The following is a 15,734-nucleotide window of genomic DNA, read 5'->3' as shown; positions in this document are numbered from 1 at the left end:
TCTCTGTCTGCATCCCAAATGGCACCATTGGTACTACGGTACTCTGGTAAAAAGTAGTAAATTATAAAGGGAATACGGTGCCAATTAGGACCAGCCCCTCTCTCTGGCATGTCTCAACCCAGGCAGGAAACTCCTCTACTTTGCATTCTGCCTCCTTCCATCTCTTCTCTCTCTGCCTCCTCTCCTCCGTGCTGAGTTAGTGTGCATTAGTGCAAATTGCTTTTTTAATTACAGATGGAGAAGGAATGTGTTGTGCAGCCTCCTCTTCAGAGATGGCACACACAGGGATCTACTTAGCCTCGTAACTCACACTGTAAGCAACTCCCAGAAATCATGACGACCACACCCCATACTTCTTCTTGCCACTGTAGGTACAGTATGTGAACCCTTTGGAATTACCAGAATTTCTACATAAATTGGTCATCAAATTTGATCTGATCTTCATCTAAGTCACAACAATAGAAAAACTCAGTGTGCTTAAACTAATAACACAAATTATTGTATTTTTCTTGTCTATATTGAATACATCATTTAAACATTCACAGTGTAGGTTCGGAAAAGTATGTGAACCCCTAGGCTAATGACTTATCCAAAAGCTAATTGGAGTCAGGAGTCAGCTAACCTGGAGTCCAATCAAGTCGAAATTGGAGATGTTGGTTAGAGCTGCCCTGCCTGATGAAAAACATTCACAAAATTTGAGTTTGCTATTCACAAGAAGCATTGCCTGATGTGAACCATGCCTCAAACAAAAGAGATCTCAGAAGACTTGCATAAAGCTGGAAAGGGTTACAAAAGTATCTCTAAAAGCCTTGATGTTCATCACTCCACGGTAAGACACATTGTCTATAAATGGAGAAAGTTCAGCACTGTTGCTACTCTCCCTAGGAGTGGCCATACTGCAAAGATGACTGCAAGAGCACAGCGCAGAATGCTCAATGAGGTTAAGAAGAATCCTAGAGTGTCAGCTAAAGACTTACAGAAATCTCTGGAACATGCTAACATCTGACGAGTCTACGATACGTAAAACACTAAACAAGAATGGTGTTCAGGGGAGGACACCACAGAAGAAGCTACTGCTGTCCAAAAAAAACATTGCTGCACGTCTGAAGTTCACAAAAGAGCACCTGGATGTTCCACAGCGCTACTGCCAAAATATTCTGTGGACAGATGAAACTACAGTGGAGTTGTTTAGAAGGAACAGACAACACTATGTGTGGAGAAAAAAAAGGCACAGCACACCAACATCAAATCCTCATCCCAACTGTAAAGTATGGTGGAGGGAGCATCGTGGTTTGGGGCTGCTTTGCTGCCTCAGGGCCTGGACAGCTTGCCATCATCAACGGAAAAATGAATTCCCAAGTTTATCAAGATTTTGCAGGAGAATGTAAAGATATCAGTCTGCGAATTGAAGCGCAAAAGAAGTTGGGTGATGCAACAGGACAACGACCCAAAACACAGAAGTAAATCAACAACAAAATGGCTTCAACAGAAGAAAATATGCCTTCTGGAGTGGAGTCCAATCAGAGTCCTGACCTCAACCCGAATGAGATGCTATGGCATGACCTCAAGAGAGCGGTTCACACTAGACATCCAAAAATTCCTGCTGACCGTTGTGCAGGTCTGATCCGCAACTACAGAAAACATTTGGTTGAGGTTATTGCTGCCAAAGGAGGGTCAACCAGTTATTACTTTTTGCACCCTGCAATGTGAATGTTTACACGGCTCAATAAAGACATGAACACGTATAATTGTTTGTCTGTTATTAGTTTAAGCAGACTGTGTTTGTCTGCTGTTGGGATTTAGACGAAGATCAGATCAAATTTTATGCCCAATTTATGCAGAAATCCAGGTAATTCCAAATGGTTCACATACTTTTTCTTGCCACTGTATCAAAAAGATCTTGTAGTTTCCCTTCAAAGTTCGACAATGATTTGACAACAATGAACATCTATTTTTTACGCATTCAATCTGCGTGGTTACAGGGTTCAAACAGAAACAACTCAAAGGTAAACATTAATTCCAAGGGGAGGACCTTGTGCATTTCAGGTAAAATAACAACCCAATGTTTATATCCCAGGACAAAGAAGTTAGCAACAGCAAGCTAGCTAGCTAGCTAAATGGCCATGAATGTTTATTGCGTTTCGACCTGTCCCCAAATTAATATCGGTGGTTCAGAGTTCATTTGATATTTCAACCTGTGCATCCTGATTGTGTCTGGACAAAATCAACATGCGGACGCACACACACGTGCCTGGCCTAGGCAGCATGTAAGCCTCATGAGTCTATCCCCAGTGCTAGGCTTTTGTTTTCTTTTTTCTTTGTTTTGTAAGCGGGATACAATATACAGCATCCATGTTCTCGGGACGTTTTCAAATGTCCGAAATCGCTGTCTATTTCTAGTGACCAGCCTGGTATCTATACCATTGAGTAATCTCTTCAAATGAAAGGAGACATGGGCCTGCTGTTCAATAACAATAGTAGTCATGGAGTTAATTCAAATGAACATTTTTACCTTAACAATATTGTTTACTGTAAAGAGATGATTAGAATGACAAAGAAAACAGTGGTGGTTTGTCAACAATGTGATAAATTGAGAATCCAAGGCTTGATAATCTAATGATCTTCATTAAATCATGACAAGGGCACTGCAGTGCAGTCACAAAGGATTAGGCCTATTTAAATTAAAGTTCAAGTAGTTTATTTGCCATTTGCTCGTTCTCACTATGTTCCAGGTTTGTGTCTATTAATTTCCTGCGGAAAGAAATATAGAATATAGAAATGGTAGGCTTTTTTGTTGTTGCTGCAGTATCATTCTCTTCTGAAAACAGCAGATGCAAACTCAGTAAATCTGGCCTAACACAGCAAAAGGCCATGCACTTTTAACTCCTTCTAGAACTTTCAGAGAACAAAAGTAAACCGCAGAAATGAACCACACTTGGAGCGTTTGTAACCGCAAACCATGCCATTGTTATCAACTCTATATACGACATAACAGAAGAGAAAAGCCGACAAAATAGGCGGAATCAACACAAAGATAATTGCAGATTGTGTCAGTATAATCGTGGTCAGATGCACATTAATGCTGAGTTCTCACTCAATCTACCATTGGAATTGAATGGTGTAATTGTGGCGTTTCTCAATCATACAGTTATTACACTACGCAATGTATTCAGCAATCTGCTTTGTAATCAGCACAAAGCAAACGCAGCCAATAGCTTCCCAAAATCAATACTAATTCATACCAGTATTCATCTGAGATGCACCGGTCCGGGCTAATGCCATCTAATTCTAACGCACTATAAAGCAGAAAAGTGGACAGAATTACAAACATTCCTTTTTGATTTGTGTGCATATGACTTTCATGTTGCCTGCGGTAATCAGACCAAATCCAATAGGAGCAACTCAAACCCTGACATTAATTTCTATACATGAGCATTAAATTAATGAGCTATGCATAATTACTGTAGCCTATTGAGGCAAAAGATGCCTTCACTGATAGCGTCCGTGGCTAGGCAGTGTTGAAAGTGTTTTTCACATGATGATATGTTCTGCAGGTGTTACAAAAAGCCTCACAATCATGAGGCGCACGCGCGTGCGCACACACACACACACACACACACACACACACACACACACACACACACACACACACACACACCCCCTTTGCAGCTTTCAACAGTTTAGTGTGAAGCCATAAACATGAAACAAGTACAGTATGGGTTTCTGGTAGCGGCTATAAGACAGTCTGCCAGAAGAAAGAACTCACCTGTGCAGGAGTAGTCATCGATCCTGATGTATCCCCTGTGACAGATGCACATGAAGGATCCGGGGGTGTTGACACACACGGTGTTCTCCCTGCAGTAGTGCTTCCCCTCCGCACACTCGTCGATATCTACAGTGAGGAGAGAGGGAGACCGGGGTGAGCAGGTCACGCATGGTCAACACTAGGCTCCTCTAACTGGGGCTCCATATAAAGACCTAGTTCAGACCCCAGTTCAGCCTTAACGCCCCATAGAGGGAGACAGGGAGAGCCCGTGGATAGTTTATCTTCATCAGTGGAGACCCTGTGGGAAATAACAGGGAGATGGAAACACTGGAGGCAGCTGTGGTTCTACTGTAGATGTTCCATGTACTCAAAGAAGAACATCCTTTACTCTTAATGTGGTCTACGTACTGTGTTTAATGGGGTAGTCAGGTAGTCAATTCCCATTTGGTTCAACCTTCCAAAACTCTATATATCTTTTATTTATGCATCATGACACTCCACAAGGCAGTAGATTCAATATCGTATTCATTTATTCCTAATCCCATTAGCTGCTAACCTTTAGTAACAGCAACTCTTCGTGTCCACAAAGAAACGGCCAAGTTGAAAGCATCTTACACGAGACGCAGGATCTCCATGAAACTGACGGGGCTAAACAGATGTTCACATTGTGATGCAACGTAGTGCAATGCAAACAGAGCTCAACTGTATAAATATGGCAGTGGTGCTGGGCTACTTTAGATTGCAATATGCCAAATGTAAATAGACCAACTGTGAAAACCCAACTGGAGTTGAGATAGAGGTCCTTGACCTGAAGTAATTTATTCACTCTGTATTTAAACACATGTGCACCTTAGGCTACTCACTCTCTGCTTCCTTGCCAACCATATTTGAAAACATCATCATTTGATCTGAAAATGCATTGTATTTGCATCTCATTCACCCGCTTACATGTCCTTGGTTGCCTCTTCCAACCACCACAGCATACACCATCTCTGGCTGTGCTATATTCAAATCCACTCTACTTGACTCTCTGTTTTTCCCCCAGCTCTCGATCATTCCTTCTATTCAACCATCCACTGAATACCAGATAACACACAATGAATCCCACCAATTATTGAACACGCCACCCACTAAATGAGTTGGCCTTCACTAAATGAACCATGTTACTGGCTGTGAGAAGGGGATGGAGAGTGAGATGGGGGGGGGAGAAGAGAGAGAGAGAGAGATGTACGGACTGTTTCTCCACAGCGGGCAGCTATAGCAGCAGTAACCTTGAGCGGGGGCCCTAGGTGACACTTGTTCTGGCTTGCGATTGGCTGTCTAAGCGGCGGCTTTGATTTAGAGCCTATTAACTGTAGGACGTCATCCGTCTTTCCCCCCGTGACACGCATAACGCTCGATGAAACAATATGTTGGAACGTGTCTGCGTAGTGGACGACGGGGCTCGCTGTCCAAGCGGCCAGCGAGGGAGCATGAACAATCTCCATCTCCATTAGTCCAGTCCATTTCCTTGATTGGCCTGTCACTACAGCGACATGCGATGTGCCACCCTAAAAGAATGGCAGAGTCACCGGCGGCTTTTAGCTCTCAATGGAATGATCCGGATCAAGTCATTGGCACGCTGGATGGATGGGCAGAAAATTACTTTTGTTTTTCTCCCTCCTTTTTCCCCCCCTCTCTACAAAGGCTGAATCAATCACAGTCATACGTAGATGAGCCAGAGGTTCATTTGTTTAAGAGGACAGTCTTATATACTCGTATGTACAGGATACATATGGCATACACTGTTCAAGCAAATGCTTACTGGCAGGTTCCTTCGCGACAATGCAACAACAATAAGAAATAAGAAAAGATGAGAATACGAAACATAATTGTAATTGTAATCAGTATCATTTCAACTCAATAGCTGGAGTAGTTTTTTTTTTGTCATTGCATTAAAACATAACAGTGGCAGACATAATGTGTAGACTCAATCATATCAATTCAGATAGAATTCATATTCCAGTTGTTGCACATCCTGGTCATTCCAGAGCCATAAAACGCCCCGGTGCATTCCTAATGTGGAGCGGCCTCCTATCTGTGAACCATACTGCTGTGTGGAAGTCTGGGAGTGAGGAGATAACAGTGGCGTCCCTGTTGGAGGGCCCACAAAGACTCCCAGACCACCCCATGCTGCCAACAGCCTCTCTCTGCTGCCTGGGCTCATTTACCCAAACAGTTGATGTAAAATCTCTGCTACTGCTACTGAAATGGGCAGCCAGATTGTTTGCTGATATTCTCACACAGTTCCCAGTCCCCCACCACGGCAGGGCTAGTAGTCAGAGGAAAGACAACGGCTGTGTGTCCCAACAGACTGAGCAGTAAAGCAACTCAATGAAATTCACCACAGCACAGTTAGCTAGCTCTCGACTGTGAACGGAGTATAAAGACAGGCTACTCTGTTTGGAGAGATTTTAAGTAGACATTTCTGTCTTTCAGACAATTCACAACGTGCTTACTGTATGTACTATGTTCCTAACGATTCTATGTATTATGATAACAAAAGAGGTGCTCAGTATGTCTAGGCAGTACCCCACTTATTGTGATACTATTGCCTCAACAGTCGGAGGGAGAGTCAATGTAAATCCATTTTCTTTATTTAGCAAAGTCTGCTGCCGTAATTGATGAAGGAGTGAACAATTTTTTAATCTGCTTGTTTCTTTATTGTTAAAATCCCCAGAGCCTCCGATTATTTCCAAACTACATGTTATATTCACTCTACCCAAACGGGCCTCTCAGTAAAACAACTAGGAGGCCATTACTATCTCTTCAGAACAATTATCTAAACATTGGTAGGGAGATGATAGGCTTTGCTGCTTGTGTTTTAATGGGCAAGAGACAAGATAATGTGGTGCTCAACATCTCTTCATCTCTTCCAAACACCAGGTAATTATTTCCTCAATGAGTGATCTTTTAAAAAGACCAAAACAAACATGAAAAAGCCTCAAACTGTTTTGGGAAGCGAGACAATTAACAGAATGGATTGAAAAGAAGTACATTAGGATGCAACAACAGTTCTGTCCTCGTTTAAAAAGCAGAGGCATTGTCTTTTTAGCAGGGCAATAACCACAAGTGATAAATCACAGTGCAAATGAAGTGAGAGGAATTATCCCAGTACAGTACCTGAGTTTAGAATAATGGACTGGTATGAACAAACTCATCAGACAATGAGGAATGCAGTGTTTATTTGTGTGTGTGTGTGTCTGTGTGCCACGACAAGCTAGATTAATGCTAATGTGTTTTATGGAATAAACTCCTTGCTTATGCTATCAAACATCCCCCTAGGCAAAAACTGGTTGAATGAACATTGTTTCCACGTCATTTCAACAACAAAAATCCTATGTGATGACGGTGAATCAATGTGGGAAACGGATTGGATTTGCAAAAAGTCATCAACGTAAGAGAATTTCGTCTTTTTTTCACCCACACTTTAACCTAAATACATAGTAATTGTTTTTGTTGGATTCACATTCGTTTGGCAACTCAACCAAATGTAAATCAAAACTATCTGTGACCAGTGGGATGTTAGGAAATGATGGTGACATTTGGCTGACAGAGTGAGTGGGCTTACTCTCCTTCATGACACACATTAATCTTGAGGAGATTTGCCTCTTTGCATGAATCAATGAATCCCCACCATCATCTGTCATCCTTCTCTCTGCATCCCAGAGAAGGGGCAGAGGTCTAACCAATGAATAACAGGTGCTAGTAGCGCTAGGTAATGCTGACAAACAGAGGGAAGTGTCTCTGCCTGGTGATTTTTTAGGGATAGGAGCGCTGTTGTTGTCGTGTACTGTTGCTATTTCCACACTGGCCTGGATTTCAGCACGGCAGGGTGTTTGTCAGCTCTCGTGGTGTTTGCACGCTCACACACAGAGAGTGTTTGGTGTTGCTGGCACACAGCGGGTTGGGATGGTGCAGTTTGTGTGTGTGTGTGTGTGTGTGTGTGTGTGTGTGTGTGTGTGTGTGTGTGTGTGTGTGTGTGTCAGACCTCAGGCTCATCCCAGCAGTGATTGTGATGTGGGATGAGCCATCCCACTGGGTATACACTGGTTTAATCAATGTTGTTCCCACGTTATTTCAATGAAATTACATTGAATCAACGTGGAAAAGACGTTTAATTGGCGCCTGTACCTAGTAGGATGCTCTTTGATAAATGCCAATTAGCCGCCCCTCCATCTTGTGACATTAAAACAAACAGCAAAATGCCACAGGCTACCTAGTTATCACTGGATGGGATACAACCAGTGCTTAATTTAATCCGGCACTTCTCAGTTTTGGTCTGTTTTGTTCCGGAACCTATTTGCCAGGATCCGGTACCTCTCGTGGCATGAAAATTAATTGTCCCTGTTTGCAGTGTAAACATTATAACTAAAGCAATCATAGTTAATTTGAGTTGCCTCCTCTGTAATTCTCCTGTCTAATGTGAAAACGTAGCTTTTCAGCCCACGCCTGGTATTTTAAGAATTGATTCGGGTTGGGCCAGCCCAGGTTTATGGTTTCCGCAACATTGTAGCCTAGAGACCAACGTGTGGCCGTTGCCGTGGTGAGAGAGAAGCGCGCCTGTATCTCACAGAACTAGAATGAGATTCACTGTCTATGATCTCTCTCCCTCTCTCTGCTCTGATAGACATGAGCCTGCAACTCTCATCTCTCCAGCGTTGCGCTTCATCATTTATTTCCTTATAGAATCAGAGCTGCGGGAAGGATGCTGGAGGTGCTGCAGCATCCCAGATGAATTGAAATGTATTTGCCGAAGTTATAGAATTGCAGTACTATTGTCTGTTCAGAAATAAATGAAATAATTCAGAATACTACTAGGCCTATAATTTAACCCCAGATGACCAATAGCTTAACAAAAAAAAATTGCCTAGCTGTGGACTGTGTGTAGCCCAATCACAAAGCATAGCGTACAGCAAATCTATCAGTGAACAAGCCTTTAGCAATATTTCAAATACTATCGTGGGAAAACATCGGTTGGAAAGCAAATGGCTCCTGCTGAAAAGAGAAGACTCTAATCTGTCTGTAGGCTACCAAAATATTGTATCAACCTCCAAATTGGTCTATTGAGTGAACAGCATTGTTTTAGATAGTAAAACAAGAGATAGGCTTTTGGCATGAGCGCATCGGCCATCAACGGTGAGGGAGCTGCACATCATTGGGTGAGTCAGTGAAACTGGAAAGCTTTTTTAGGACTATAATTTCCTCCTCATATTGTATGATATATGTGTCTCCACACACCTAGGTCTAGGCTATTGATGGATTCAAGACAAGATCGTTTTTTATTGACCTCAGAAGCTCAGTTTGTCAGTGTCAAAGTCGCCTGTCATTTCGATCATTTGTGCGATATTAAAAAAAGATTCTGCCGAAGTCTCCAGTCAAGTAAAATGACGTAGAATTGCATGGAATTAGTTTATAAAAAGGCTACATTCTTTTCAGACCCTAGCCTAAAAATGTGCCCATGTGTGCAACACCTGCAAGACCCGACTACTGCTCCATGCCGCTATGCGAATGCAATGACATGCATGCAAAACATACACTAGTTGGACCACTTGTGATTTGGTTTGCATTTGAATGCCACCAATGTGCAAATAGCAATAGTCAAAACGGAGAAGCATTTAGAATGATGTCCTTTTGATCTCGGACAAAATTGTGTAAATAAGCCTGTGTGAGTGAATCATCTGAATAATGGAGGTCTTTTGAAGAAAAGAGACACTATACTCATTTTCAGATACGGCAGAAAATAATATGAAAACAATTATTTGAGAAACAATGCGAGCTGCTCCGTGCCTTTTCTCCTGTGGTATTAGAATACTAATATTAGCTTCAACCTTGGGCGCTTTACAGATGACTCAATCTAGAGCCAATCACAGTCTGTCACTTGGCCACAGCAGCTTGGCTTTCACTCTAATAGAGATGTTTAATGCACTACCCATGGATCTGTGTTGGAAAATACGCCTTCTACATGACTGCCTTCTGAGGGAATGGGGCCCTGTGCTTTTCTGTCTGAGAGAACAGCACTCTATGAGCAGAGAGAGGCTGGGAGAGGAGAGTCTCCCCTTGAGGCTCTGCTACCACTGCTTCTATGAAACATTTACACAGGAGTGATCTCATAGGCTATGTTCAGCACATCAGTGACCTAGGACTGTTTTAAAGAGCCAGTGTACGTCTTTTCCTGAGATACCAGACCGATCCGATGCCAACCTGATGGCTGAAGGAAATTGTACGTGTACACGGCGTACTTTATGTACATTATGTATATTGTGTACATTATGTATATTGTGTGTAGCACATGAGCCTGTCTATTGGAATCCATCTCATGTGTTCTGTGGTCTGATACTGAGGCTGACAAACAGCTATTCCATCTCTATACTGACGCATACCAACCCTCAACAGCAAAATGGTGTAGCTACCTTTGTCCCGACTATTATAGGAACACCAACATTCTCTCAGACACTTGTGTGATCCTCAAAACAACTATGTTGGCGGTTCCGATTCTTTTTGCAGGGCACAATACTCATAGTGTAAATGATTTCCAGAAGCCCCTCAAAAAAATCAATTGCTTTTGTGAGAACAACATCAGAAAATTGAGTCAATTTTGTCCCTCTGCAGTTTCAGAAGTAACCGTCTTCACACCCCCATCCAATTTCATACAGGGAACTGGGTCACTCTCGAGATGAGTCTGGTTCTAACCACCACTGTGTTGAATGAAATGGTTGGCATTGAAACAACTACAGATCTTATCCATTTCCAAACATATCACAATACTGCTGTTGGGTGTTTCAGCATCTTCTCTCAGGGGATACTGGATGCAACTACATGTAAGTGAAATAGAGCCAAAACCTATATTGAAATAGGCACACAACTTCGACCTTCACGTTTACCCTGGGTGTACAGGAACGTCGACACGTCTTCCTCCTAGATTTACAAGTATTTACCAAACTTCTTCCCTCCAACTTAAAGTGGGCTAAAGCACCAGTCTCTGCTGGCTTAAGAAGCGGTGCAGCCAGTACGCAGCGGAGGGAGGTGGAGGTGGTGAGTTTAGGTGGTGAGTTGAGGTGGAGGTGGTGAGTTGAGGTGGAGGTGGTGAGTTGAGCTGGAGGTGGAGAGTTGAGGTGGAGGTGGTGAGTTGAGGTGGAGGTGGTGAGTTGAGGTGGAGGTAGTGAGTTGAGGTGGAGGTGGTGAGTTGAGGTGGAGGTGGTGAGTTGAGGTGGAGGTGGTGAGTTGAGGTTGAGGTGGTGAGTTGAGTTGGAGGTGGTGCCATGCGGCAGGAGCTTAACCTGCAGCCCAGAGACCTTTATACTCCATTAATTGGAGACAGGGGGCTGATAGCATCTTCAATTATGCAAATCCCCTGAGACATTATAATTACCTGACCAACTGATCATATTTAGCATGTTAAAACAGACCGAGAGGAGGTCAGGAATGGCTGTTATCTTCTTAACACGTGCCTTTCCCCTCCTGGTTATCAGAGCCAATGAACATGTAATCAAAGACATCGCACTGATGTTGGTGAAGGTGACAGAAGAGAGAAGTTGGAGGGAATTCATCAGCTTGGTAAAAGTAGGGCATGTATGCATACAGGCACGGAGTGAAGCAACGAGGATGAACGGGATATGGAGTCGAGATTTGATGGCTTATTTGCGCTTGTCATCAACGTCATCCATAGATTTAGCTCCCGGAAGCCCACATGTGTTACTATGAGTTGGGTAAACACTGTAGATTTTACAGCACTGCAGATGGAGAAGCCACTTCTCTGATCATCCCAGGAAGATTCCGTAAAGTAAGAAGCAAAGACGTATGTGGGAATTTCCACTGAGGAAGGGAAGGACCGGCGAAGACATCTATATTCACAGTTTGTTTATAAAATGTTTATTTGCATGTATTTTAGTAGGCAGTCCATGTGATTAGATGTCCTTGAAGTATGAACACATTTTCCAATCTTCAAAAGTGGAGGGCCAAATCGCCATAGAGTATAAAACACATCAGCATCTGTTATATAAGAAAACAATCATGAAATGATCAAACGGATTGGGTGTATTGCAACCAGCAGGCGGAACGCAGAGATGTGCTACGCATTACAGCTGGATTTCTTCAAACGCAAATAACAGGGAGATTACATGCAATATCGTGTTAAAGCAGACTTGCTTGCAACCAAAAACCCAAGAGAAAAAACCCCGCAGATCATTTAATCTCTCGTTGTTACCGTGTCAAGTGATTATGATACCAGACAGCGGCGTCTGTTCTCTACTCCCGCCCCCAGTGAAATATCGACCTATCAGGAGCACCGGAAACCGTAAGGCTGACGAATGTAAACAAAATCTCATTTGAGTGTAAGAATATAGAGGTAATAGGTCTATATTCATTCAAACGTTTCACCTTAAATGGCAAAATAATATGATATATATTCATTTGAAATAACTATTAGCCTGCATTTTTCATTTGATCAAAAAAAAATACAGATAATAAAACTCAAATCGACTTGATTTAGTTACACATTTCAAATAGTCCAGGGATATTTGATCTTGATAAGACAGTTGTATTTAACGGATGACATGAACTGAAAACAAATATAATAATATGAGCTACACCAGCATTAGTTTTCCATTCATACAATGTGTCGGTACATTGCCACAGCTAATGAGGAAATACTTTATTTCATTTGTACAGGATGATTGTCAAATAGATCAACCGCCCTTAGTCTTCTCGAAAAGTAAGAGGGTGAAAATATCTTGAAAGACTTTGGTAGCGCGCAAGACTTACGTTAACGCCGACGTCAGCTTTTAGGGAGTGGTAATCAATAATGGTTGCAATTAAGATCAGCTGTGCGGGTGAATTTAGCGCGTATTGATGGTTTAACGAGAGATCAGCTGGGAATAATATAGTAGCCATCGATGGTTGCAATTGGCCCCATTTGTTTTACTAGAGTTAACACCATGGCCTGAAACATCAGTGTGGCATGCAATCAGCAATGAATATTACCGCCTACATGATGAATAGCAGTACTTATGAGGGTCTCTGCTCATCATGCGTTCTTGGCAGTGAGACAAACACAGCTAGGGAGCGTTCTGTATTTTCATATCAATACACAGTAGAGACTGACCAAAAGCAGACAAAAGCACACAATGATTTGAGTGTCAGTAAGTCCCTGGATCGGACACTTTCCGACTTGCTAACTGGTTGAACGCGGCACATACTGTATATAACTACAATCACTTAGCAAGTCGGAAATTTGAGAGTGTCCAAGTTCCGAATAGCACGTGAACGCATAATCTGTACCTATGACTAAAACCTCTACACAAATTACAGCAGACAGTCTGTCCAACAGTATGTCATCTCTTCATGTGTTGGAAGATTTTCTTCTTTCAATTTTTGCAACCCAAAAATGATGCTGTCACAAAAACCTTGCAGTTCAACCTAAGTTCACAAAATGAAAAGATATTCTTCCACTCTTGGAGAGAAACGGTTCAATAGAAGGTGTTTTATCAATTCTAGTATTATTCTACTATAATCTTTTGTGTACCTTCGCAGTATGCGTTGTCATCTCGGAGCGGGCGGAAGCCATCCTTGCAGCTGCAGCGGGACCCAGCCTCCAAGTTGATACAGTCAGAGTGCTCCACACAACCGTGGCCCTCTGCACAGAAGTCATGACCTAGGGCACAGAGGTCAGAGGTTACACACAGGTCACTCCTCTCAGACTGAGTCCAGGTGTTTTTTAGTTGTTGCAATGATTCCTGTAATGATTTGCTGATTCTTTTTAGGTTTGTAGTCTGTTTTGTAGAGCAGTGGTTCCCAACCTTATTCGGTTACTGTACCACCAACTGAATATTACCTATGGTCTCATGAGGCTTATCAAGTACCCCCCGTTGATAAGCCAAGTACCCCCAGGGGTCCTAGTATCTCTGGTTGGAACCCACTGATATGGAGTTTCACGTTTTAATGTACAGTGAAATGCCTTTATAGGCAGGAGTGTGTATTTTCCCATACCTCTGCAGACTTTGCAGCACCTGTCGGTGAGGTTGACTTGCTCGGACTCTGGACAGTTGAGCTCAGGACAAGGGGTAGTCATGACGACCCGATGCATAGCCGTCTCCTAGTAACAGGAAAACAATGAGAAACAATATGAGACACAACCTCATTAGGGTTAGATTAGCTCAGCTGCTGGTTTCCCACAGATTTGACAAGGCACAAATTTAATCAGAGGCAATTAGGCATCCATGGTGTGCTTCCCTCTCTACAGTGCACAACTTCCCAACTAAAATGACATAATGATAGTCAATAGCAGTAATGTATACATATTTCAGGTTAGTGTTTGGCGCTGCTGCGCTGTAGTAAGACTCTGCATGTTGATTCTCTTATCTATTGAGGTTTATGATAACAAATTGAACCGAGAGAAGGATATGAAACCAGTGCAATTGTCCCCGATTGTGTGATTAGACAGAGTAAATGTAATTAGGGAGCTCCCTCTCCCACCATCTCTTTAACAGCCATCTTTAATGCCCTGACTCCTCGCCACTCTGTCTACCTGACTGAGGCTGATTCATGATCATTAACATCATTAACACACAACCGAGAAACACTCAGCCAGAGAAAACCAATCAAACAAACAATCAACTCAGAACACATCTATGACTAGCTACGTTCCACACAAGGCGAGGTCAGCCACTATAAAGATAAATCAAATAGTTATGTCTCTATGTTAGTCACGCCCCCCCCCCCCCAAACAACACAAACACTCCCAAAACCAGCAGCACACTGCAAAAAATCTAATCAAGACTAAATATCTTAAATTGAGTGATAATTCACTTAAAGTAATTTTTTTTTGCTAAATTATCTAACGTCATTGGCAGATAAGACTTTTTTAGGTCAACATAAGCAAAATTAAGACAAGTAATTCATTTTTCCCCCAGATATTTTTAAAGATATTTTACCTCAATCACGTTATTTTACCTTAATCATCTTATTAAGTAAAATGTCTGTAAGAATATGTTGAAATAAGATATATTACTTGTATTAGGTCATTGTTATGTTTATATAAAAGCAAAAGGATGTGCCAATGATGTTAGATAATTTAGCGTGGTAAGAAAAAAAAAGAAAAACAATTATCACTCAATTTAAGATACTTAGGCTTGCTTACCCAGACGGCCATCCTGCTTGAGACTGTAGGACCAGGATGTCTCACACTATCCCCATTACACAGTCCTTTGATCTGCAGATTGTTTCTGTGTCCGTCTGGGCCTATGTGTCTATATGTGTCTGTAGCGATGTCAGTGCCTGTGTCTATATAAGAAAGCAGTTGCAGTCAGAAAGCAAGGGCTGCCAATGGGCCAGGTGTCTGATCTCACCATACAGCCATCAGTCTCACACTGCACAATCTATATGGTCATACAGGAATATAGGAGATTTATTTGATGATGATTGATCGAAACAGTGATTGTCATGCTGTGACAGTTTGGGCCCCTCCTGGAAACTCAATTACTCAGTTCTGCCCATTTACTTTCCCCATAGAGAGCATAGGAAAAAACAGATCAATAAATTTAGCTGATGTTGACTGCCGACTGCAGTCTCTCATTCAGGCTTGATTTAGCCTCTGGCCTGATGAGAGCAACTCTAGTCTGGAATCACTATTTAACGAGGCTGTCCTACACCTTGTGATGAAAAATTAATACACTGTAAGTGCTTGGTTGCTTGAATTATTGTGTCTTTTCATGGCAGTTGTGGGAGTTTGTTTAAACCAAGTAGTGATGTAGGTAGGAAAACACCAATAGCATGCTTTCATAAGGGCTGTCGTACTCACCCTGCACTCGGACAGCTGGCATCTGCCGGAGTTGTCGCGGACCGCTTTCTGATCTCCCTCCACCAACTCTTGTTTTTTGAACATGCATACCACTGGAAATAGACGCGCGCGCACACACACACACACACACAC

The 15,734-nt window shown here is 42.4% G+C and overlaps 1 protein-coding gene across 1 annotated transcript in view; it reads right to left on the bottom strand.

The window, feature by feature from the left end:
- Positions 1-15,734, bottom strand: part of LOC106560972 (protein kinase C-binding protein NELL2-like) — a 108,509-nt gene that overhangs the window by 64,816 nt on the left and 27,959 nt on the right. The window contains exons 10-13 of the mRNA XM_014124461.2: positions 15,603-15,694; positions 13,793-13,898; positions 13,329-13,457; positions 3,767-3,892 (exon numbers count right to left, since the gene is read on the bottom strand). Coding sequence (XP_013979936.1) covers positions 3,767-3,892; positions 13,329-13,457; positions 13,793-13,898; positions 15,603-15,694 — 453 coding nt within the window. The remainder of the gene's footprint in view (positions 1-3,766; positions 3,893-13,328; positions 13,458-13,792; positions 13,899-15,602; positions 15,695-15,734) is intronic.

The sequence above is a fragment of the Salmo salar genome, chromosome ssa10 (assembly GCF_905237065.1).
Source record: "Salmo salar chromosome ssa10, Ssal_v3.1, whole genome shotgun sequence".
In the NCBI taxonomy this organism is placed as follows: Eukaryota; Metazoa; Chordata; class Actinopteri; order Salmoniformes; family Salmonidae; genus Salmo; species Salmo salar.
This window is presented reverse-complemented; position numbering and strand designations above follow the sequence as displayed.